General features: G+C 38.8%; 1 protein-coding gene across 1 annotated transcript in view; it reads right to left on the bottom strand.

Moving 5' to 3' along the window:
- Window positions 1-27,500, bottom strand: part of CACNA1I (calcium voltage-gated channel subunit alpha1 I) — a 682,041-nt gene that overhangs the window by 34,012 nt on the left and 620,529 nt on the right. Inside the window, exons 30-31 of the mRNA XM_053689431.1 lie at window positions 26,947-27,267; window positions 15,842-15,958 (exon numbers count right to left, since the gene is read on the bottom strand). Coding sequence (XP_053545406.1) covers window positions 15,842-15,958; window positions 26,947-27,267 — 438 coding nt within the window. The remainder of the gene's footprint in view (window positions 1-15,841; window positions 15,959-26,946; window positions 27,268-27,500) is intronic.

Genomic DNA, 27,500 nt, shown 5'->3' with positions numbered 1-27,500 from the left:
AACCCTATCCCAACACTATCTACACTGACTAACTCTCAACCAACACTATCTACACTCACTAACTCTCAACCAACACTATCTACACTCACTAACTCTAACACAACGCTATATACACTCACTAACCTTAACCCAAAACGATCTACACACATTCATTCTAACCCAACACTATCTACACTCACTAACTCTAATCCAAGACTATCTACACTCACTAGGTCCAACTAACACTATCTACACTTGCTAACTCTAACCCAACACTATCTACAATCACTAACTCTAACCCAACACTATCTACACTCACTAACTCTAACCCAACACTACCTACACTCACTAACCTTAACCCAACACTATCTACACTCGCTAACCCTAACCTACACTATCTACACTCACTAACTCTAACCCAACACTATCTACAATCACTAACTCTAACCCAACACTATCTATACTCACTAACTCTAACCAGACACTATATACACTCATTAACTCTAACCCAACAGTATCTATACTTGCTTACATTAACCCAACACTATCTATACTCACTAACCTTAACCCAACACTATCTACACTCACTAACTCTAACCCAACCCTATCTACACTCACTAACTCTAAACCAACCCTATCTAAACTCACTAACGCTAAACCAACCCTATCTAAACTCATTAACTCTAACCCAACACTATCTACACTCACTAACCCTAACCCAACTCTATCTACACTCACTAACTCTAACCCAACACAAAATACACTTGCTAACACTAACCCAATATTATCTACATTTGCTGGCCATAATTCAACACTATGGGGCATATTTATCAAGCTCCAAATGGAGCTTGATGCCCCGTGTTTCTAGCGAGTCTTCAGACTCGCCAGAAACAGCAGTTATGAAGCAGTGGTCACAAAGACTGCTGCTCCGAGCAGGCGGACAAACATCGCCGGAAATCAACCCGATCAAGTACGATCGGGTTGAATGACACCTTCCTGCTGGTGGCCTATTGGCCGCGAGTCTGCAGGGGTTGGCATTGCACCAGCAGCTCTTGTGAGCTGCTGGTGCAATGCTGAATACGGCGAGCATATATACACTGCTTAACCCAACACTATCTACACTCGCTAACCTTAACCCAACACTATCTACACTCACTAACCCTAACCCAACACTATCACTCACTAACTCTAACCCAACACGAACTACACTTGCTAACACTAACCCAACACTTTCTACATTTGCTGACCTTAATCTACACTCACTAACCTTAACCCAACACTATCTACACTAGTGAACCTTAACCCAACACTATGTACACTTGCTAACCTTAACCCAACACTATCTACACTCACTAATTGTAACCCAAAACTATCTACACTCACTAACCTTAACCCAACACTATCTACACTCGCTAATCTTAACCCAACACTATTTACACCCACTAACTCTAACCCAACACTATCTACACTCGCTAAAACTAACCCAACACTATCTATAGCTGATTCACTAAAGCTCCCACCAGCTTTATCAGTCCTTACGTCAGTCTATGCAGCTGATTCACTAAAACTCCCTCCAGCCTCATCAGTCCATACATTTGTCTATACAGCTGATTCAATAAAGCTTCCTCCAGCCTAACCTGCGCCTATGTTATTCTATGTACCTGATTCACTAAAGCTCCCTCCAGCCTCTTCAGTCCTTATGTCATTATACATATCTGATTCACTTAAGCTGCTCTCTCCAGCCTCACCTGTCCTATGTTATTTTATGCAGCTGATTCCCTAAAGCTCCCTCCAGCATAACCTGTGCCTATGTTATTCTATGTACCTCATTTACTAAACCTCCCTCCAGCCTCACCTGTCCCTATGTTATTCTATGTACCTGATTCACTAAAGCTCCCTCCAGCCTCACCTGTCCTTATGTCATTATATGTACCTGATTCACTGATGCTCCCTCCAGCCTCACCTGTCCCTATGTTATTGTATGCAGCTGATTCACTAAAGCTCACTCCAGCCTCACCTGTCCCTATGTTATTATATGCAACTGATTCACTAAAGCTCCCTCCAGCCTCACCTGTCCCTATGTTATTGTATGCAGCTGATTCACTAAAGCTAACTCCAGCCTCACCAGTCGCTAACTTATTCTATGCAGCTAATTCATGAAAGCTCTCTCCAGCCTCACCTGTCCCTATGTTATCGTATGTAGCTGATTCACTAAAGTTCTCTCCAGCCTCACCTGTCCCTTAAATTATTATATGTACCTGATTCACTAAAGCTCCTCCAGCCTCAACAAGCTTAGTCATGATCATGTTTCAAATGTATTATGCATCAATGCAACTATGTTATCAAGCAAGTTTTTTTCCTGTGAGATAATAGGTTCATGAACAGGTTTTATTAAGTCTAAGGATCCGATATATCACTATCACTTGCTAACACTAACCCAACACTATCTACATTCACTGACCATAATCCAACACTGTCTACACTCACTAACCTTAACCCAACACTATCTACACTTGTTAACCTTAACCCAACACTATCTACACTCGCTAACCTTAACCCAACACTATCTACACTCGCTAACCTTAACCCAACACTATCTACACTCACTAATTGTAACCCAACACTATCTACCCTCACTAACCTTAATCCAACACTATCTACACTCGCTAACCTTAACCCAACACTATCTACACTCGCTAACCTTAACCCAATACTATCTACACTCACTAATTGTAACCCAACACTATCTACACTCACTAACCTTAATCCAACACTATCTACACTCGCTAATCTTAACCCAACACTATCTACACTCACTAACTCTAACCCAACACTATCTACACTCGCTAAAACTAACCCAGCACTATCTACAGCTGATTCACTTAAGCTCCCACCAGCTTTATCAGTCCTTACATCAGTCTATGCAGCTGATTCACTAAAGCTCCCTCCAGCCTCATCAGTCCTTACGTTTGTCTATGCAGCTGATTCAATAAAGCTCCCTCCAGCCTAACCTGCGCCTATGTTATTCTATGTACCTGATTCACTAAAGCTCCCTCCAGCCTCTTCAGTCCTTATGTCATTATATTTATCTGATTCACTTACGCTCTCTCCAGCCTCACCTGTCCTATGTTATTTTATGCAGCTGATTCACTAAAGCTCCCTTCAGCATAACCTGTGCCTATGTCACTCTATGTACCTCATTCACTAAACCTCCCTTTAGTCTCCCCTGTCCCTATGTTATTCTATATAGCTGATTCTCGTTAACATCGTTAACCTTAACCCAACACTATCTACACTCGCTAACCTTAACCCAACACTATCTACACTCACTAATTGTAACCCAACACTATCTACACTCACTAATTGTAACCCAACACTATCTATACTATCTAACCTTAGCCCAACACTATCTACACTCACTAACTCTAACCCAACACTATCTATACTCACTAACCCAACACTATCTACACTCACTAACCTTACCCCAACACTATCTACACTCGCTAACACTAACCCAACACTATCTACAGCTGATTCACGAAAGCTCCCACCAGCTTTATCAGTCCTTATGTTAGTCTATGCAGCTGATTCACGAAAGCTCCCTCCAGCCTAACCTGTGCCTATGTTATTCTATGTACCTGATTCACTAAAGCTCCCTCCAGCCTCTTCAGTCCTTATGTTATAATATGTATCTGGTTCACTTAAATTCCCTCCAGCCTCACCTGTCCTATGTTATTTTATGTAGCTGATTCACTAAAGCTCCCTCCAGCCTAACCTGTGCCTATGGTATTCTATGTACCTGATTCACTAAACCTCCCTCCAGCCTCACCTGTCCCTATGTTATTCTATATAGCTGCTTCACTAAAGTTCCCTCCAGCTTCATCAGTCCCTATGTTATTCTATATAGCTGATTTACTAAAGCTGTCTCCAGCCTCACCTGTCCATATGCTATTCTATGTACCTGATTCACTAAAGCTGTCTCCAGCCTCACCTGTCCTTATGTCATTATATGTCCCTGATTCACTAAAGCTGTCTCCAGCCTCACCTGCCCCTATGTTATTGTATGTACCTGATTCACTAACCCTCCCTCCAGCCTCCCCTGTCCCTATGTTATTCTATGTACTTGATTCACTAAAGCTCCCTCCAGCCTCACCTGCCCTTATGTCATTATATGTACCTGATTCACTGACTCTCCCTCCAGCCTCACCTGTCCCTATGTTATTGTATGTACCTGATTCAATAAAGCGTCCTTCAGCTTCACCTGTCCCTATGTTATTTTATGCAACTGATTCACTAAAGCTCCCTCCAGCCTCACCTGTCCCTATGTTATTGTATGTACCTGATTCACTAAAGCTTCCTTCAGCTTCACCTGTCCCTATGTTATTGTATGCAACTCATTCACTAAAGCTCCCTCCAGCCTCACCTGTCCCTTAAATTATTATATGTACCCGATTCACTAAAGCTCCTCCAGCCTCAACAAGCTTAGTCATGATCAAATGTATTATGCATCAATGCAACTATGTTATCAAGTTATCAAGCAATAACTATCAAATGGTGGGCGGACATAATTTGTTGTAGCGTATCATGTCTGTCCGACATCGTTTAATACCGACATCATACGCTGTCAGCAATTAACATTGCACAAGCATTTCTGGTGAAATCCTTGTGCAATGCCGCCCTCTACACATTCGCAGCCAATCAGCCGCTAGCATGAGGTGTCAATCATCCTGATTGTATCCCGATCAACCTAAAAGGTGGGCGGACGATGTTAAGGAGCAGCAGTCTTATGACCGCCGCTTCTTAACTTATGTTTCTGGCGAGCATCCACTGCTTAATAAATCTACCCCTAAGCCAAATCTTAATCAGTTGTTTTTTTCTTTGCTGTAAATATTACTAGCCTTCAATAAATTACTGTAATTATCTTTATAGTACCGTCATTTTATATTAAAACTTTGCAAGTTGTGTTCTTTAACTCCTTGATTCAGATAGAGCAGCAGATTGAAACCACTTTTCTAAATTTTTTTCTAAAATTACTATCATTAACTAAATTATTCCTATTTAAAACTAAATACTTACCTATAAAATAAACCCTAAGCTAGCTACAATATAACTAATAGTTACATTGTATCTAGCTTAGGATTTATTTTTATTTTACAGGCAAGTTTGTATTTATTTTAACTCGGTAGAATAGTTATTAAATAGTTATTAACTATTTAATAACTACCTAGCTAAAATAAAGACAAATTTACCTGTAAAATAAAACCTAACCTAAGTTACACAAACACCTAACACTACACTATAATTAAATTAATTCCCTAAATTAAATACAATTAAATAAAATTAGCTAAAATACAAAAAAACAACACTAAATTATAGAAAATAATAAACAAATTACACGATTTTTAAACTAATTACACCTAATCTAATCCCCCTAACAAATTAAAAAAGCCCCCCAAAATAAAAAAAGCCCTACCCTACACTAAATTACAAATAACCCTTAAAAGGGCCTTTTGTGGCATTGCCCCAAAGTAATCAGCTCTTTTACCTGTAAAAAAAATTACAAATCCCCCCAACATTAAAACCCACCACCCACACAACCAACCCTACTCTAAAACCCACCCAATACCCCCTTAAAAAACCTAACACTAAGCCCTTGAAGATCACCTTACCGGGAGAAGTCTTCATCCAACCGGGCGAAGTGGTCCTCCAGACGGGCAGAAGTCTTCATCCAGACGGCATCTTCTATCTTCATCCATCCGGCGCGGAGTGGGTCCATCTTCAATACATCAGACGCGGAGCATCCTCTTCCTTCTGACGGCTAACACTGAATGAAGGTCAGCCAATCGGAATTAAGGTAGAAAAAATCCTATTGGCTGATGCAATCAGCCAATCGGATTGAGCTGGCATTCTATTGGCTGTTCCAATCAGCCAATAGAATTCCAGCTCAATCCTATTGGCTGATTGCATCAGCCAATAGGATTTTTTCTACCTTAATTCCGATTGGCTGATAGAATTCTATCAGCCAATCGGAATTGAAGGGACACCATCTTAGATGATGTCATTTAAAGGAACCTGCATTCAGTGTTAGCCGTCAGAAGGAAGAGGATGCTCCGCGTCAGATGTCTTGAAGATAGACCCGCTCCGCGCCAGATGGATGAAGATAGAAGATGCCGTCTGGATCAAGACTTCTGCCCATCTGGAGGACCACTTTGCCCGGCTTGGATGAAGACTTCTCCCGGCTTTGTTGAGGACTTCGGCCCGGTTGGATGAAGACTTCTCCCGGTAAGGTGATCTTCAAGTGGTTAGTGTAAGGTTTTATTAAGGGGGTATTGGGTGGGTTTTAGAGTAGGGTTGGTTGTGTGGGTGGTGGGTTTTAATGTTGGGGTGGGATTTGTAATTTTTTTTACAGGTTAAAGAGCTGATACCCTGCAAAAGGCCCTTTTTAAGGGCTATTTGTAATTTAGTGTAGGGTAGGGCTTTTTATTTTTTGGGGGGGGCTTTTTATTTTGTTTGGGGGATTAGATTAGGTGTAATTAGTTTAAAAATCTTGTAATTTGTTTATTATTTTCTGTAATTTAGTGTTTGTTTTTTGTACTTTAACTAATTTTATTTAATTGTATTTAATTGTATTTAATTTAGGGAATTAATTTAATTATAGTGTAGTGTTAGGTGTTAGTGTAACTTAGGTTAGGTTTTATTTTACAGGTAAATTTGTCTTTATTTTAGCTAGTTAGTTATTAAATAGTTAATAACTATTTAATAACTATTCTACCTAGTTAACATAAATACAAACTTGCCTGTAAAATAAAAATAAACCCTAAGCTAGCTACAATGAAATTATTAGTTATATTGTAGCTAGCTTAGGGTTTATTTTATAGGTAAGTATTTAGTTTTAAATAGGAATAATGTAGTTAATGATAGGAATTTTATTTAGATTTATTTAAATTATATTTAAGTTAGGGGGGGTTAGGGTTAGACTTAGGTTTAGGGGTTAATAACTTTAATATAGTGGCAGCGACGTTGGGGTGGCAAATTAGGAGTTAATAAATGTAGGTAGGTGGTGGCAATGTTAGGGCCGGCAGATTAGGGGTTAATAATATTTTACTAATGTCTGTGCGGCGGTTTAGGGGTTAATATGTTTATTATAGTGGCAGCGACGTTGGGGGTGGCAGATTAGAGGTTAATAAGTGTAGGTAGGTGGCGGCGACATTGGGGGCGGCAGATTAGAGGTTAAATATAATGTAGGTGGCGGCGATGTTGGGGGCAGCAGATTAGGGGTTCATAAGTGTAAGATTAGGGGTGTTTAGACTCAGGGTTCATGTTAAGGTGTTAGGTGTAGACATAAATTTTATTTCCCCATAGGAATCAATGGGGCTGCGTTAGGGAGCTTTATGCTGCTTTTTTGCAGATGTTAGACTTTTTTTCAGCTGGCTCTCCCCGTTAATTCCTATGGGGAAATCGTGCACAAGCACGTTACACCAGCTCACCTCTAACGTAAGCAGCACTGGTATTGGAGTGCGGTTATGAGAAAATTTTACTCAACGCTCACTTCTTGTCTGGTATGTAAAAACCCGTAATACCAGCGCTGTCTGTAAGTGAGCGGTGAGCATAATCTGCTCGTTAGCACTGCACAGCCTCTAACGCAAAACTCGTAATCTAGGTGAATGTTTTTTGTTTTCTTGGTATCTTTTGTTGAAAAGCAGGAACGTAAGCTTAGGAGCCGGCCCATTTCTGGAGCACTAGATGGCAGCAGTTTTGCAAGAATGTTATCCATCTGCAAGAGCACTAGAGGGCAGCACTATTTCCTGTCATGTAGTGCCCCCAGATGCCTACCTACCTAGGTATCTCTTCAACAAAGAATATCATAGGAACTAAGCAAATTTGATAATAGACGTAAATTTGAAAGTTTTTTTAAAATTATATTCTCTGTATGAATCACAAAATACATTTTTTGGTTTTTATATCCCTTTAAAAGGAAAAATGGAGATAGTGTCCTAGAATACATTGAATATAAATGTAATTATATAAAATGAATGAGTTACTTTGTTTAACTGGGTCATAAAAATGCAACCATCAAGGTACATTTGATAAAGAATTTCTAGATAAATAAAATGACATTAAATGCGGAACAGTAACTAATGATGATTAGCGTGAGTTTGTCTCTGCAGCAATAAATCTAGATGTAATTATAATTTGTGGTCATGTTTATTGTATTGCGTTTTAAATAATGACTTTGGTTTTTAATGTCTATAAAGTCGAACACAACAAATGATTTAACATTTCTATAGAGCAAAGAATTGTTCAGGTCAAGATTAAAGACATATTCTATTTTTAATTGCAGGGAAATTTCAGCAGAAAATAATCCATACTGCCAAAAGTCTACTTAGTAATGATTATTCTCTAGATAAAAGCAATTTGTAAATCCTCATCAATTATGTATTGCGTCAGTTACATATATTTATTTCATAGAAAAGATCAATCTTGCGTCTGTTTGTAGTTTCCTAACGTGTTTGTGTGTCCGTAGTTAGATGCAATAAATGGTCAACTAGATTTGTCTGGTCAATAACTTGTCACACAAAAAATAACATTAGACCTTCTAAAAAAAATTCCAATTAAGTCTAGAAGAAAATAAATCCAGAGAAGTATTAGGTCTGTAGAGCTAACACATTTCACTCTTATTAGTGTTTATTTATAAAGAAAACAGCAGATTCTATAACATTATTGAAGCTGTTTATTTATATCTTAAAGTGATGGTAAACTTTAACTAATTAAAATGCCAATATATGTAATAAAGTATATGTGTACCTTTTTTGTTTTTAATCCATCTGTGAAAGTGTTAAATTAGATTATATAGTACTGCTTCTATTGCAATGTTATGCTGGCCCACTTGGATGAAATCGTTTTTCTTTTTTTTTATGACAGTTCCAGTCAACATCCAATCAAGATGTGTGTCATATGACAATCTTGAAGTCCAGCCCCTTTAAAGTGCTTAGAAAGTCTATGGAGAGAATGGGTGAGACTGCTCTGTACACAACCCAGCCAAAAAATGAAATGAAGGGGGGCGGAGGAACAGGCAATACCAATCCTATAATATAAAAGGCCAAGTGTGTTTGTCCGAAGCTGTCATGAGAGACAGCACAAGGACAAACACACCTGGCCTTATCTGACAATCCATGCTGTTTTCTGCTAAAGTGGGCATGGCCGGACGGGAGCATGGACGTGACCGGCGGGAGCGTGGGCGTGACTGGGTGCAGTGGCGTCACTAGGGTTGGTGTCACCCGGTGCGGTAAGTCATGGTGTCACCCCCCCCCCAGAAAGCAGACACACACAAAAACACAGGCAAAGACACATACAAAAACTCAGACACACTTAAAAACATACTCAGATACACACACAAACACTCGGAAACACACTCAGACACACACACAAAAACACACACACAAAAACACTGAGACACACAAAAACTCAGACACACACATACAAAATATGTAAACTGCACTGCATTAATTAGGAAGCTCATGCCTAGAGCTGCTCCCTGGCTCAGCAGAACATCAAATGAAAGATAAACAGAGCACTCTAAAATAAATCACTGAAGAAAAGGTTTAGGCGCGCAAACTATGAAAATTCTGCTCTCTGACTCTGTTCCAAGTCTGTCAGTGCACAGCCCTGGGCCGCATGTCACTGAGCAGTGAGCACAGATAGGCAGGCAGGTTTAGGCTAGCAGCGCAACTTTGCAAGCCCCACGGCATGCCCACAACATTCATAGTGAAATTGGGCAGGGGAGGAGCAAAGTACAAACAAGCAAAAGCAGCCGGGAAAACTATTTGTTGAAATTGCAGCACTGGCTCAAGGGGCAAAAAAATTGTGTGTCTACAACTTCCCCAGTCCCACTAATGTTCACAAATGCCAGCCTCTAATAAAATAATCTATGCATCTCAACATTGTATTTCTTTGAATTTCAATAAAATTAAAAAAAAAAAAAAAAAAAAAATTTTTTTTTTTTGGTGTCACCCCCTGGAGGGTGTCACCCGGGTGCGGCCCGCCCCCCCCGCCCCCCCCTAGTGACGCCACTGACTGGGTGTGACCGGACATGGACAGGGGCGAGGGTGCGTGGCCAGGCGCGGTCAGCACGACAGAGAGGGGAGAAAAATATAAAAAGAGGGGGAGAGACAAAAAGAGATAGGAAAGAGCTAAAGAGAGGGGGAAGAGCGAAAGAGAGGGGACAGTGCAGAAGAGAGGGGGGAGAGAGAGCAAAATAGAGGGGAAAGAGCAAAAGAGAGGGGAAAGAGCAGAATAGAGGGAAGAGAGAGAAAAAGAGAGGGGGGAAAGAGAACATAAGAGAGGGAGGGAGAGAGAGCAATAGAGAGGGGGAGAGAGAGAAAAAGAGAGAGGGAGAAAGAGCAAAAGAGGGGGGAGAGGGAGAGCAAAATAGAGGGATGAAGAGAGAGAGCAAAAGAGAGGGGAGAGCAAAAGAGAGGGGAGAGAGACAGAGCAAAAGAGAGGGGGGGAGAGAGAGAGCGAAAAAGAGAGAATGCAAAAGAGAGGGGGGAGAGAGAGAGCGTAAAAGAGAGGGGGAGAGAGAGCGCACAAGAGGGGGAGAGAGAGCAAAAGAGAGGGGGAGAGAGGGAGCAAAAGAGAGGGGGGAGAGAAAGAGCAAAAGAGAGGTGGAGCGAGAGAGAGCACAAAAGAGAGGGGGAGAGAGCGCAAAAGAGAGGGGGAGAGAGCGCAAAAGAAAGGGGGAGAGAACAGAAAAGATAGGGGGAGAGAGAGCAAAAGAGGGGGGGGGAGAGAGCGCAAAAGAGAGGGGGAGAGAGCGCAAAAGAGAGGGGGAGAGAGCACAAAAGAGAGGGGGAGAGAGAGAGCAAGGGGTGGCACCGCTGTACTGCAAAAAATGGCCCGTGTGAATGGGCTTTAGGACTAGTTAAGATTATAAATCTATTATTATAATATATACACTTAAAAAAAAACCCCATAATTATGTGGTTCTCCTTGCAAACTAATATATTTTTCATTGCAACATTCTTATAGTCTGAAATGTACCATCACTTTGAGGGGAACTAGAGTGGTATTACTAGTTTTTGGGCAAATCTTGCAGACAATTTAGATCAATAAATACACTAAAATAATTTTATAGAAATGTGGAGGTTAATTTTACTATGCTGTTTACTAGAGGGATCTTCTGCAGGAAAAGGTTCACCCTCACGCACCCCATATGCAGTTTTTTAAGGAAGAAGGCAAAAAAATAAAATGTCTGGAACATAATTAATTGTTTCACTGTAGACATAAAAAACAATATTTAATTATAAATTTAAAGGTACACTATTTGCAAATGATTGCAGCATATTGTGAGTGTGTGTGACATTTAAATGAAGAGCATTGTTTAGCAACCTTATGAGTGCATCTTTATTTATGTTAATGGTCACCTAATACAATCAGCTTTGGCACATGGTACAGCCAATCAGATGCTGCACAGTCTGCATAATAGAGAGTACTCAGAGCTCACTCAGACTGCTAGAAATGCAACACACAATATGCTGCAACATTTAAAAATGCACTAAAATCTTTAATATTAGTCATGTGATATCCATATAATAGCTAGACAGTTATGTGACAACCATATACCAGTCAAGTGACATCCATGTGACAGACAGTCATGTGCCATCTTTATGATAGGCGCTAAAGGGAGAACCATATGATCTATTGTGGGTCATGTTCCATCCATATGGTCATGTCAAATCTATATGATCTATAGAGAGTCATGTGGAAAACATATGATATATAGAGAGTAATTTCCCAACCACATGACAGCTAGATGGTTTTGTGAAAGCTGTATGATCTAAAGAGGGTCATGTGACATACATGTGATTAATAGTGGGTCATGTGACAAGCATATGTTCTATATAGGGTCATGTCACATCCATATGATCGATAGAGGGTCATGTGACAATCATATTATCTATAAAGGGTCATGTCACATCCATATGATCTATAGAGGGTCATCTCACATCTGTATGATCTTTAGAGGGTCATGTGAGAAGCATATAATCTATAGAAGGTCATATGACAAGCATATGATCTATTAAGGGTCATGTGACAATCATGTGATCTATAGAGGGTCATGTGACAAGCATATGATCTATATAGGGTCACATGACAAGCATATGATCTATAGAGGAACATGTGACAAGCATATGGTCTATATAGGGTCATATCACATCCATATGCTATATTGTACATCACATGTCCCATCATTTGAGTAATGTGTCCCAGGTGTGTGTGGGTTCATTGGTGCCTGATAGCTGGTTTCAGAGCCTCCAGCATTTATTCAGTAAACCAGACATCTAATGGGTTAGAAACCTGAACTTCCCCGCTGATAAAGTGAGAAACAGGGGACAAGTGACCCCTTAGTTTACAGCTTTTTCCATTTTTCTAATGAGACATCACATGACCCTGTACATTTCATGAGGGCGGAGTTAAGGGTTCTTTTACTGCCTGCCCCACCGGATCAGACCATAGAGGAAGGGCATTTTCCTCCTGTCAATCCATAGATACATGGGAAGGAAATAAACATAAAAAATCCCAGTAACATTTGTGTAATTAATGGTTCAGATAGTAAATACATATTCAGACTTTAACAGAGTACAGTACAGTTTGGATCTGAGTACAATGATTGTAACCCCTTGGCTGCCAGAAAGAGCTGCACGCACATAGATTTCCAATCAATCTCAATATCAGTTTATATAGTTTTATTGTAACCTTATTGTCATGTATGTTTAAAGGAGCAGTCTAGTCAAAATTAAACTTTCATGACTCAGATAGAGCAGCAATTTTAAGCAACTTTCTAATTTATTCCGATTATCAATTTGTTTTCGTTCTCTTGGTATCTTCATTTGAAAAGGCAGGAATGTAAGCTCAGGAGCCGGCCCATTTTTGGTTCAGCACCTGGGTAGTGCTTGCTGATTGGTGGCTACATTTAGACACCGATCAGAAAGTGCTACCCAGGCGCTCACCAAAGATGAGCAGCTAAAGCCTCTATTTATTTCATGATTCAGATAGAGCATAAAATTTTAAACAAATTTCCCATGTACATCAATTATAAAATTGTCTTTGTTTTCTTTTTATTCTTTGTTGAAAAGCAGGTAGATAAGTTCAGGAGTGTGCATGTGTCTGCAGCATTATATGGCAACTGTTTTGTAACAATGTTATACATTAGCAAGAGCACTAGATGGCAGCAGTTTTATAATAATCTTATACATTAGCAAGAGCACTAGATGGCAGCAGTTTTATAACAATGTTATACAATAGCAAGAGCAATAGATGGCAGAAGTTTTATAACAATGTTATACATTAGCAAGAGCACTAGATGGCAGCAGTTTTATAACAATGTTATACATTAGCAAGAGCACTAGATGGCAGCAGTTTTATAACAATGTTATACATTAACAGGAGCACTAGATGGCAGCAGTTTTATAACAATGTTATACATTAGCAGGAGCACTAGATGGCAGCAGTTTTATAACAATGTTATACATTAGCAAGAGCACTAGATGGCAGCAGTTTTATAACAATGTTATACATTAGCAAGAGCACTAGATGGCAGCAGTTTTATAATAATGTTATACATTAGCAAGAGCACTAGATGGCAGCAGTTTTATAACAATGTTATACATTAGCAAGAGCAATAGATGGCAGCAGTTTTATAACAATGTTATACATTAGCAAGAGCACTAGATGGCAGCAGTTTTATAACAATGTTATACATTAGCAAGAGCAATAGATGACAGCAGTTTTATAACAATGTTATACATTAGCAAGAGCACTAGATGGCAGCAGTTTTATAACAATGTTATACATTAACAGGAGCACTAGATGGCAGCAGTTTTATAACAATGTTATACATTAGCAAGAGCACTAAATGGCAGCAGTTTTATAACAATGTTATACATTAGCAAGAGCACTAGATGGCAGCAGTTTTATAACAATGTTATACATTAGCAAGAGCACTAGATGGCAGCAGTTATATAATAATGTTATACATTAGCATGAGCACTAGATGGCAGCAGTTTTATAATTATGTTATGCATTAGTAAGAGCACTAGATGGCAGAAGTTTTATAACAATGTTATACATTAGCAAGAGCACTTGATGGCAGCGGTTTTATAACAATTTTATACATTAGCAAGAGCACTAGATGGCAGAAGTTTTATAATAATGTTATACATTAGAAAGAGCACTAGATGGCAGCAGTTGTCTAACAATGTTATACATTAGCAAGAGCACTAGATGGCAGCAGTTTTATAATAATGTTGTAACATTAGCAAGAACACTAAATGGCAGCAGTTTTATAATAATGTTATACATTAGCAAGAGCACTAGATGGCAGCAGTTTTATAACAATGTTATACATAAGTAAGAGTCCTAGATGGCACCACTATTTCCTGTCATGTAGTGCCCCAGGCATGGGCACGCTACCTATCTAGATACCTCTTCAACAAAGAATAACTTGGAAACAAAGCAAATTTGATATTAGAAGTAAATTGGAAAGTTTTTTTATAATTGTATTCTCTATCTGAATCATGAAATAAATGTTTTGGGTTTCATGTACCTGTAATAAAGAGTCTGAATGATGGTAGTGATATCTGTAAAATGTAGATGGAGAGGACAGACATTTATGGATATATAATTAAATTGTGTCTATATTATCATTATTATTATTGTAACCCTTGGAAACATTTCTGCAAATACCCATGGGTACGGGGCAGATTCACTAAAGATCACTTATCTCTCTGTAGCGTTTCTGCAGGATGTTCTGTGGAGGCGTAAACCTCACACTAAAGCTGCACAGTGATTGGTTAATATGTACAAGATAAAAATACATTACATTTTTCAAAAGGTGTGTCCCAGAACTGCAAATCAATGCAAAATGACAGAAGTTAAATTATTTGAAGACATTTATTTTATAGGCAGATATGTTGCAATGTAGTGAATAATTTGTATTAAGAAAACATGACTTCACTGTCCTTTCTTCCAATTCTTTGCTAATATTAAGCCTAATGTAGTCACAGAATCTAAAATAAAAAAAAATTATTTCAAAAGTTAAAAGGTTAGAGAGCGTTTCAGTACTTTATTGATTAATTGATTTTCTCCTGTTTTAAATCTTAGATTATCTGCATTCTGTGCTGTTGCAAGCACGGACATCAGCTCTGCAATTAAACCCAAAAGCCCTCTCATGCTACAATTATTTAACTCTGCTTGTATTGTTATATTTTTTATTTCTGCCCATCCCTGAGCTGAAAAACGAGCGCCAGAGATGTCACAGCCTCTGTCATGCAATTGACAGATAATTAAGTCAATTTACTAAGCATCAAAATGTATTTCAGGAATAAAGACCAATATATATTTTATGAATAACATTTTCTTCCAATGCCATCAATCATTCTCCAGTGTTCTATGAGCCCTAATTAACAAGTGTTCTTTATTCAACTCTGGGTCAAACCTGTATTGTGCACCATAGAACTAAGAAAATATACGTATAACACCAGTAAGAAGATAAAATATACACAATGTCTTTTTCTATCAGTTTAAATCTCTTTATTCAGGCTCAGGTGCTGCTTTCAATTAAACCCTGAGCACAATGCAGCCACTGATGGCAAAATCAACGCGTTTTTGGAACAAGCTATGTGGCATTTTTAAGTGAACCAAAATGAACAGACACAAGGGGGATGTCACTATATAAATGGTTTTGCTCATCTATGGAGGATAATACTAGTGATTAACCCATTGGTTGGCAGAGAGGGCCGCAACGCATTTCGTAGCCAAGGGGATGCAATCCTATTTACATAAAAAATAAGCTTTTTTTTACCTTTATCTCCTTTAACTGATTTGCGACACCGTGATCTTCTGAGCTTAGATCATCAGTCAACACAGAAGAGGACTTGTCAGAGGTCAAAGAAAAAGCCTCCGTTTCTGCCAGCTGGACCTAAGCGAAACCATTATTAGTGATACGGATTTGTGCGTTCAGATAATTTTTTGTGTGTGTTCTGCTTAGTGTACAATCTCTGATTAGAGAATTAGGATTTGAAAAGCTTTAAAAATCACTCCTGACTACTGCGTTCTCGGGAGAGCAGGTATTTTATGTTAATCCAATCTGTTAATCCATTTGAGCTCCAAGTCAATAGAACTAGAATAAGAAATGTACAAAAACTAGTCATTTATTTTATAACAACCATCTAGGTACCTGCAGGACTGTGCACCTCCCGAAGAGAGCAGTGAATTAAGGATGTTAAGAAACTTGCAGCTAAACTGATCAATACACATTGCAGTAGTGTTAATTGCCAATTAACTAACAATTTATATATTGCTGTAGTGTATACACAAATAGATGCCATTAATCAAACACTGGTGCTGCGTTTCAAAATCAAAGAACACAATAATTCAGCAATCTGCCATGTTCCTTATATCAGGGCAAAGCTGTTTTATGTCTGACAAGTTGGCTAAAAAAGGGCACATTTTTATTAACTCTTGTCTGCTAGAGAATATTGCACCTCATTGTTACACAATGGGTTGCAGTCTATTTTGGGCACTAAGGGGTGGGAGTACACTTCCATCAGTTATTGCAGAGCTTATAATGAAATAAAGATAGATAGATAGATAACTAGATTGATTGATAGATAGATAGATAGATAGATAGATAGATAGATAGATAGATAGATAGATAGATAGATAAAGATATAGATAGATAGACAGAGGCAGATAGATAGATAGATAGATAGATAGATAGATAGATAGATAGATATAGACAGATAGATAGACATATAGACAGATTGATAGATAGACGTATAGATAGCTAGATAGATAGATAGATAGATAGATAGATAGATAGGCAGACAGACAGAGATAGCCAGGCAGACAGAAAGAGACAGACAGACATATAGCTAGATTGATCAATCGATAGATAGATAGATAGATAGATATAGATAGATAGATAGATAGATAGATAGATAGATAGATAGATAGATAGATAGATAGGCAGGCAGACAGAGATAGCCAGGCAGACAGAAAGAGACAGACAGACATATAGCTAGATTGATCAATCGATAGATAGATAGATAGATAGATAGATAGATAGATAGATAGATAGATAGATAGATAGATAGATAGATAGATAGGCAGACAGATAGATAGATATGCAGACAGCGACAGACAGATAGATAATAGACAGATAGAAAGAGACAGACATATAGACAGATTGATAGATAGATAGACACACCGACAGACAGACAGACAGGTAGAGATACATGCAACTATAAAATTGTTGCATGGATAAATCAATTAAATAAATAAATTACGGCTAGATTACGAGTTTGGCGTTATAAGCGGCCCGGTTCTAACTTGCAAGATATTTCAACCGCTCACCTCCCTATAGCGCTGCTATTACAGGTTTTCATAAACCCGGCGTTAGCAGGCAATATAGCAGCGTTGAGCAAAATTGAGCTCCATAACGCACTCTAATACCAGCGCTGCTTTGAACTGGTTTTACGTGCTTGTGCACGATTTCCTCATAGACATCAATGGGGAGAGCCGGCTAAAAAAAAAACACCTGCAATAAAGGAACGTAAAACTCCGTAACGCATCCCCATTGATTCCTATGGGGAAACAAAAGTTACGTTTACACCTAACACCCTAACATAAACCCTGGCTCTGAACACCCCTAATCTGCTGCCCCTGACATCACTGGCACCTACATTATACTTATTAACCCCTAATCTGCCGCCCTCGACATCGCCACCACCTACCTACACTTATAAACCCCTAATCTGCCGCCCCGACATCGCACCCACCTACATTATACTTATTAACCCCTAATCTGCCGCCACCGCCGCCACCTACATTATACTTATTAACCCCTAATCTGCCGCCCCGACACCGCTGCCACCTAAATTATACTTATTAACCCCTAATCTGCCGCCCCCGACACCGCCGCCACCTACATTATACTTATTAACCCCTAATCTGCCGCCCCCAATGTCGCCGCCACTTACATTATACTTATTAACCCCTAATCTGCCACCCCCAATGTCACCGCAACCCACCTACACTTATTAACCCCTAATCTGCCGTCCCCGACTTCGCCGCCACCTACATTATACTTAATAACCCCTAATCTGCCGCCCGACATCGTCGCCACCTACATTATACTTATTAACCCCTAATCTGCCGCCCCCACCGCCACCTACATTATACTTATTAACCCCTAATCTGCCGCCCCCAATGTCGCCGCCACCCACCTACATTTATTAACCCCTAATCTGCCGTCCCCGACTTCGCCGTCACCTACATTATAATTAATAACCCCTAATCTGCCGCCCCGACATCGCCGCCACCTACATTATACTTATTAACCCCTAATCTGCCACCCCCCAACACCGCCGCCACCTACATTATACTTATTAACCCCTAATCTGCCGCCCCCGACACTGCTGCCACCTACATTATACTTATTAACCCCTAATCTGCCACCCCCAATGTCGCCGCCACCCACCTACACTTATTAACCCCTAATCTGCCACCCCTAAAATCGCTGCCACCTACATTACACTTATTAACCCCATATCGGCCGTTCCCAACGTCACGGCCACTATACTAAAGTTATTAACCCCTAAACCTAACCCTAAATCTAATAAAAATGAATCTAAATAAAATTTACTATAATTAACTAAATAATTCCTATTTAAAACTAAATACTTACCTGTAAAATAAACCCTAAGCTAGCTACAATATAACTAATAGTTACATTGTAGCTATTTTAGGGTTTATTTTTATTTTACAGGCAAGTTTGTATTTATTTTAACTAGGTAGAATAGTTACTAAATAGTTATTAACTATTTAATAACTACCTAGCTAAAATAAATACAAATTTACCTGTAAAATAAAACCTAACCTAAGTTACACTAACACCTAACACTACACTACAATTAAATAAATTAACTAAATTAAATACAATTAAATAAATTAAATACAATTAGCTAAAGTACAAAAAAAAACACACTAATTTACAGAAAATAATAAACAAATTACAAGATATTTAAAAAATTACACCTAATCTAATAGCCCTATCAAAATACCCCCCCCCCCATAAAATAAAAAACTATCAATAGCCCTTAAAAGGGCCTTTTGCGGGACATTGACCTAAAGTAATCAGCTCTTTTATCTGTAAAAAAAAAATACAAACAACCCCCCCCCAACACCACCCACACAACCAACACCCCAAATAAAAGCCTAACTAAAAAAACCTAAGCTCCCCATTGCCCTGAAAATGGCATTTGGATGGGCATTGCCCTTAAAAGGGCAGTTAGCTCTTTTGCGGCCCAAAGCCCTTACCTAAAAATAAACCCACCCAATACACCCTTAAAAAAACCTTACACTAACCCCCTGAAGATCGACTTACTGTTCTTAAGACCAGACATCCATCCTCAAGAAAGCGGCAGAAGTCTTCATCCAACTGGGCCGAAGTCCTCAACGAAGCCGGGAGAAGTCTTCATCCAAGCCGGGCGAAGTGGTCCTCCAGACGGGCAGAAGTCTTCATCCAGATGGCATCTTGTATCTTCATCCATCTGACGCGGAGCGGCTCCATCTTCAAGACATCTGACGCGGAGCATCCTCTTCATCCGGAGTCTTCTTACTGAATGAAGGTTCCTTTAAATTACGTCATCCAAGATGGCGTCCCTTAGATTCTGATTGGCTGATAGAATTCTATCAGCCAATCGGAATTAGGGTAGAAACAATCCTATTGGCTGATCAATCAGCCAATAGGATTGAGCTCGCATTCTATTGACTGTTCCAATCAGCCAATAGAATGCCAGCTCAATCCTATTGGCTGATTGCAACAGCCAATAGGATTTTTTCAACCTTAATTCCGATTGGCTGATGGAATTCTATCAGCCAATCAGAATCTAAGGGACGCCATCTTGGATGACGTCATTTAAAGGAACCTTCATTCTGAAGAAGCCGTCGATTGAAAAGGGGCTCCGCGGTGGATGTCTTGAAGATGGAGCCGCTCAGCGCTGGATGGATGAAGATAGAAGATGCCGTCTGGGTGAAGACTTCTGCGGGCTTGGAGGAAGACTTCGGCCGCTTGGATGAAGACTTCTGCCGGCTTCTTGGAGGATGTATGTCGGATCTTCAAACTGTAAGTGAATCTTCTGAGGTTAGTGTTAGGATTTTTTTCGGAGCTTGATACATATGCCCCTTTATCTGTACCTAATTATCCTCAGCGGAAGAGATTAGATAAGGGAAACCTAACTTCTAATGTGCACTTTTTATCTGTCATCAGCAGAAAAGATTAGATAAGGGAAACCTAACTCCCCACATGGCAGCACTCATTAATTTATAAGAACGCAAGAGAATGGTTAAGATCACAAATTTCAGATTAAAATTACAGTAAAAGGGGTAAGAATAAAAAAAGTGTATTCCAAGATTGTTTTAGTGTCCATAATTAAAGACTTTATTATACAAACTCAAACTGTTTAATGCCCCTTTAATGAGCTGCTTGTAGTGAGAGCACCTGTGTGCACATTGAGTTCATTGCTGTAACACATGGACAGAACAGTGGGAAATTTTATTATACAAACAAGCGTTAAAAGTAAAAAATTCACTCCCATATTTGTTTGTATTTGAACTGAAATTTCTGGGGTCCCGTTGATTTAAAAATTGTATTATACTATGCAATGTGTAAAGTGCATGAGACTCTCAGATGTCAGATCACAGAATTACATATAATATATTATTCTACTATCTCTTATGTAAAATAACATAGACTCAGGTACCACAATATACACACACAGATATATTGGGCAACAAGGTGCATATACCTGATTCTCAGTACCACGAGACAGGAACCCAAACCTGACACTGTCCCAGGAAAACCGGGACAGTTGGTAAGAACTAGCAGGAAATGTCTGTTTGTGCACAATATTTCCTTGCTGACCATCAGAACACTTACAGTTTATTGCAGAACAGTTACACGGTCACAAACATAAAAACAAAGATGTTTTTTTAGTCAGGGATATCTTTTTGTGTAATCATTTTACTGAACTTCATTTAGATACAACAAAGCGAAAAATGGCTTTCTTGTCAATTTATCTTCACTTTCTCAGGATGGGCTTAGGAAAAATATCTATATGTCTCACAAGATGAAATCAGTCTACAAAAAATGCACAGATTATATTATGAACCGTTTTATTCTCCCTAAAATGTGCTGCAGCCTCCTCTGGCAACCCAGGGGTTAATCTTGAGCCTTGTTGCTCTCTGATACAGATTGTAAGATCTATTAACTGTGATATATGTGTACAAATACATTCAGCTCCATCCATCAACTGCTTCTCATCAAATTCACTTGCGTTGTGCAAAAAGTTTATAGTGATTCAAATATCTGTGATTTTATCTGCATCTGTCATAGCGCAAATATTGTTTTTATATACATGGTTATACACTTGTATTAAATTATCATATTAAAATTGTATTATATTATATTATATTAAAATATAAACAAACTATGTCTGTCTGATTGATCTATCATCTATCTATCTATCTATCCATATATAGACACACAATATAACGAATGACTGACAGCACAAAAATAAAAGCAGCTTTTCATGCAGTTTTTACAGTCTCTGATATTTAATCAATAAATGAATTTTAAGGAACATTAAACACGAAATAAACAGTAGATAGAATGAAGCATTCAAAGAAAAGATTAGTCTGAGAATAACATGTAGATTTATTTTTTTATAGTTTCATTAGCTGTTTAAATAGTGACAAAATAAGTATAAAGTTTTTTAGTGTCTATATAAAACAATGGGAGCTGCCATGTTGTAACTTAGGTTGCCTTCTCAGCTGTGGCCAATTAGAGACAGTTATAATTAGGTCAGTAGAGTGTGCAGCCAATGGCTGTGTGGAATATAACAGTGTTCTGCACCTCCATTTCTAACACGAATGAAAAAGCACTCAATTGTCAGAATGAAATTACAGGAAGAGGTGACAAAATAAATAATGAAAGTATATTGTAAACTTTTTTATATATATATATATATATACAATTTATCTTTTTTATCATCATCTCAAAGTGTTTAATGTCCCTTTAAAGGTACAGTACACATTCATAGTGAATACAGTGCAATTTAAAGAATTTGGTTTCTAATATATACTAACCCCTATAAAATGTACAAAGGATATATAGTAAAGTATACATTTTAAACCCAGGTGTTTGTCATGACATGTGAGGTGGTACAATCAGAACCCATCCTGCCTCCTGTCACCTCCACTTCACTGGCTGTTATATAACAAGCATCATACCTCCTTATTCCCTCTATCTTGATCTACTTTGTAGTGCATACTGAGGTAGGCTCAGGAGTGTGCTTGTGGCTTGTGCACTATATGGTGTTTGTAGCAATATAACAATAATCTAGATACATAGAGACTCATAAGGCTGCAGAGGTGCCCTGATATGGTTAGAAATTCACTGAGCGACGCTTCATCTGTATTGTGCAGCATTCGTTAGCGGGTGTTCCTGCCATTAAGATCTATTGTGTGAGAAGCGCAGTACATGATATCTCGCAATCTACTGGAAACAGCGAGCAAATGTGGAAAAGCAATAATTAAAGCCAAAACAAGCTGGCAAAATAGTTTGTGTAAATGTTGATAATTTTACAGTATTTGCAATCTGTTTTGTTCTAATAAAGCTGCCTCACTGGATAGGACGAAACGCGTTTCCAGTGGCTGCTGCATATGTTCAGAGATATTCTAAAAGTGCAGCTCGGCCCAGCATCCTCTTGTTCCTGTGGCGTCTCTTTTCACGCAGTCGTGTCTTGCTGTTCTATAGTTGACAAGGCTGTCTCTTTAATTTTCATTTTTTTTCTTTCATGATTCAGATAGAACAGACAATTTTTAAACATTTTTCCAGTTCACTTCTATTATCTAATCTTCTTCTTTTACTTATTATGCTTTGATAAAAAAAGCAGGGATGCAAGCTCAGGAGTGTACAAGTGTCTTCAACACCATATGGCAGCAGTTTTGCAAAAATGTTATACATCAGCAAGAGTACTAGATGGCAGCAGTTTTATAATAATGTTATACATCAGCAAGAGCACTAGATGGCAGCTCTATTTCCTGTCATGTAGTACCCCAGACAAGTGCACGCTGCCTATCTAGATATCTATTTAACAAAGAATAACATGAGAATGAAGCAGATTTAATAGAAGTAAATTAGAAACTTTTTAAAATTGTTTTCTCTGTCTGAATCATGAATGCAAAATATTGTGTTACATGTCCCTTTAACTGTTCTCATGTTTTCTTTCCACACATTAGAGTGAACAATTTTATATATTTTTTTATTTGTCCTGCAAGGATTTGATGGTACTTTTGTGATGCCGGTGTCCTTCACAGTAAAACTTGTCCTGAGTTAGATGCCACACCACTAATTCTAATAAAACATAACATACAGATATGACAAGGAGCAGGCACACACTCATATCTATTCATATGACAAGTTGCAGGCACACACTCATATCTATTCATATGACAAGGAGCAGGCACACACTCATATCTATTCCTATGACAAGGAGCAGGCACACACTCATATCTATTCCTATGACAAGGAGCAGGCACACACTCATATCTATTCATATGACAAGGAGCAGGCACACACTCATATCTATTCATATGACAAGGAGCAGGCACACACTCATAACTATTCATATGACAAGGAGCAGGCAGACACCCATATCTATTCATATGAGAAGGAGCAGGCACACACTCATATCTATTCATATGAGAAGGAGCAGGCACACATGCATATCTATTCATATGACAAGGAGCAGGCACACACGCATATCTATTCATATGACAAGGAGCAGGCACACACTAGTATCTATTCATATGACAAGGAGCAGGGACGCACTCGTATCTATTCATATGACAAGGAGCAGGCACACACTCATATCTATTCATATGACAAGGAGCAGGTACACACGCATATCTATTCATATGACGAGGAGCAGACACATACTCGTATCTATTCATATGACAAGGAGCAGGCACACACTCATATCTATTCATATGACAAGGAGCAGGCACACACTCATATCTATTCATATGACAAGGAACAGGCACACATTTCTTTAAACGGCTCAGTTTTGGAGTTGTGATGTTGCAGCAAGTTTTTATATACAAGATATTAGTTTCACAACCAGATGTTATGTAATCAAAGCAAGTTAAATACATACACCGCTCAAGCCACTGCACACTTTTGAGCCTATGTGGGATTATAGTTTTTAGGACTAAGAAGTTACACGTGATATTTTTTGCTATTTTGGTAATAAAGACTATTATTTGAATCCCTAAACATTTATTTTATAGTTCTCCTTCAATGTAATTTTTTTGTGTCTGTGTTAAAAATAAAAAATGTTTACCTCTTGCTTGTCGTGCGTCCCTCGAATTCCGATTGGATGATAGGATTCTATCAGCCAATCGGAATTAAGGTAGGAATTTTCTGATTGGCTGATGGAATCAGCCATCAGAATCAAGTTCAATCTGATTGTGATCCAATCAGCCAATCAGATTGAGCTTGCATTCTATTGGCTGTTCCGATCAGCCAATAGAATGCGAGCTCAATCTGATTGGCTGATTGGATCAGCCAATCGGATTGAACTTGATTCTGATTGGCTGATTCCATCAGCAATCAGAAAATTCCTACCTTAATTCCGATTGGCTGATAGAATCCTATCAGCCAATCGGAATTCGAGGGACGCCATCTGGATGACGTCCCTTAAAGGAACCGTCATTCGTCGTCTAGTCGTCGGAAGAAGAGGATGGATCCGCGCTGGGGTCTTCAAGATGGAGCCGGTCGTCATCGGATGGAAGAACATAGAAGATGCCGCTTGAGAAGATGTTTGCGGTCCGGATGTCCTCTTCTTGCCGGATAGGAGGAAGACTTTGGAGCACCGGATTATGGATCGCCAACCCCGCTTGGGTTGGATGAAGATCTTGGAGCAGGACGGATCGGTGATACCTGGATGGTGAAGACAAGGTAGGAAGATCTTCAGGGATTAGTGTTAGGTTTATTTAAGGGGTTTGGGTTAGATTAGGGGTATGTGGGTGGTGGGTTGTAATGTTGGGGGGGGGTATTGTAGTTTTTTTTTACAGGCAAAAGAGCTGAAATTCTTGGGGCATGCCCGCAAAGGGCCCTGTTCAGGGCTGGTAAGGTAAAAGGCTTGTAAATTTTGTATTTTAGAATAGGGTAGGGAATTTTTTATTTTGGGGGTCTTTGTTATTTTATTAGGGGGCTTAGAGTAGGTGTAATTAGTTTAAAATTGTTGTAATTTTTTCTTATGTTTGTAAATATTTTTTTATTTTCTGTAACTTAGTTCTTTTTTATTTTTTGTACTTTAGATAGTTTATTTAATTGTATTTATTTGTAGCAATTGTGTTTAATTAATTATTGATAGTGTAGTGTTAGGTTAATTGTAGGTAATTGTAGGTAGTTTATTTAATTATTTTATTGATAGGTAGTGTTAGGTTTAATTATATCTTAGGTTAGGATTATTTTACAGGTAATTTGTAATTATTTTAATAGGTAACTATTAAATAGTTCTTAACTATTTAATAGCTATTGTACCTGGTTAAAATATTACAAAGTTGCCTGTAAAATAAATATTAATCCTAAAATAGCTATATATAAATGTAATTTATATTGTAGCTATATTAGGATGTATTTTACAGGTAAGTATTTAGCTTTAAATAGGAATCATTATTTAATAAGAGTTAATTTATTTCGTTAGATAAAAATTATATTTAACTTAGGGGGGTGTTAGTGTTAGGGTTAGACTAGCTTTAGGGTTAATACATTTATTAAATAGCGGTGAGCTCCGGTCGCAGATTAGGGGTTAATAATTGAAGTAGGTGTCGGCGATGTTAGGGAGGGCAGATTAGGGGTTAATACTATTTATGATAGGTTAGTGAGCGGATTAGGGTTAATACATTATTATAGTAGCGATCAGGTCCGCTCGGCAGATTAGGGGTTAATAAGTGTAGGTAGGTGTCGGCGACGTTGTGGGGCAGATTAGGGTTAATAAATATAACATAGGGGTCGGCGATGTTAGGGCAGCAGATTAGGGGTACATAGGGATAACGTAGTGGCGGCGGTTTACGGAGCGGCAGATTAGGGGTTAAAAGTGTAATGCGGGTCAGCGATAGCGGGGGCGGCAGAATAGGGGTTAATAAGTGTAAGGTTAGGGGTGTTAGACTCGGGGTACATGTTAGAGTGTTAGGTGCAGACGTAGGAAGTGTTTCCCCATAGGAAACAATGGGGCTGCGTTAGAGCTGAACGCTGCTTTTTTGCAGGTGTTAGGTTTTTTTTTCAGCTCAAACAGCCCATTGTTTCCTATGGGAGAATCGTGCACGAGCACGTTTTTGAGGCCGGCCGCGTCCGTAAGCAACTCTGGTATCGAGAGTTGCATTTGCGGTAAATATGCTCTACGCTCCTTTTTTGGAGCCTAACGCAGCATTTGTTTGAACTCTCGATACCAGAGTTAAATTTATGGTGCGGCCAGAAAAAACCGCGGAGCGTTAACAGCCCTTTTACCGCCAAACTCCAAATCTAGCGTAAGTGTGGTGCCTTTTTCTGTGACCTGTCAAGGTAAACAGATCTGTATTCTGAACTTTATTTAAAAGTTTTTTAAATTTGTTTTTGGGTTCTTTGTTTACTTAGGATATTATTTAATATGTACTAGATTATATTGTTTTCTATTTTATTTTATATATCATGGATTATATCAGTATATCAAGCAGTTTGAATACTCACATATCTTTTTAAATTGATGTAGTTATAGCATCGCATTTGTTACATAAATATATTTATTTGTTTGCGATAACATTTGCATATTTTGTGTTATTAATTAATTATATTATTACCTGCACAGGAGAAAAGCATCTTATACCACTACGCTCCTCGGGGGCCGGCCTTCCTCCTCGGCTTCCGTTGTCCAGACCAATGGCTGGAGAGGTTTGTGAGCACAGACCATGAGCCAGTTCCATTTCTATCTCAGCATCCAGCTCAGCGTCCTCCTGAGCTTCTTTATTGCTATCATCTAAGTGTTTCATTAATACGGCGACCACAACGTTAATTAGGACAAATTGGGCTGTGAGCACAAAGCTCACAAAATACAAGGGCGAGATAAACTGGAGGTTGCTCAGGCAGCTGCGATCATCATTGGTGCAGTCACGTAACGTATCCTGCCAGAAAAACAGAATAATATATCACCAAATCAGCTGTAGAGTTAAAGGGACATGAAACACAGATTTTTTATGTATGTTTCCGATAAAACATACAATTTTAAACACTTTACCAATTAAATTCAATTATCTAGCTTGCTTTGTTCTCTTGCTATCCTTTGATGAAAATAATACCTAGGTAGGCTCAGAAGCGGCAAAGCACTTCTGGGAGATAGCTGCTGATTGGTGCCTGC

This window comes from Bombina bombina, chromosome 7 (assembly GCF_027579735.1).
Source record: "Bombina bombina isolate aBomBom1 chromosome 7, aBomBom1.pri, whole genome shotgun sequence".
Lineage (NCBI taxonomy): Eukaryota > Metazoa > Chordata > Amphibia > Anura > Bombinatoridae > Bombina > Bombina bombina.
The sequence above is the reverse complement of the archived record's forward strand: the minus strand, read 5'-3'. Positions and strand labels throughout refer to the sequence as shown.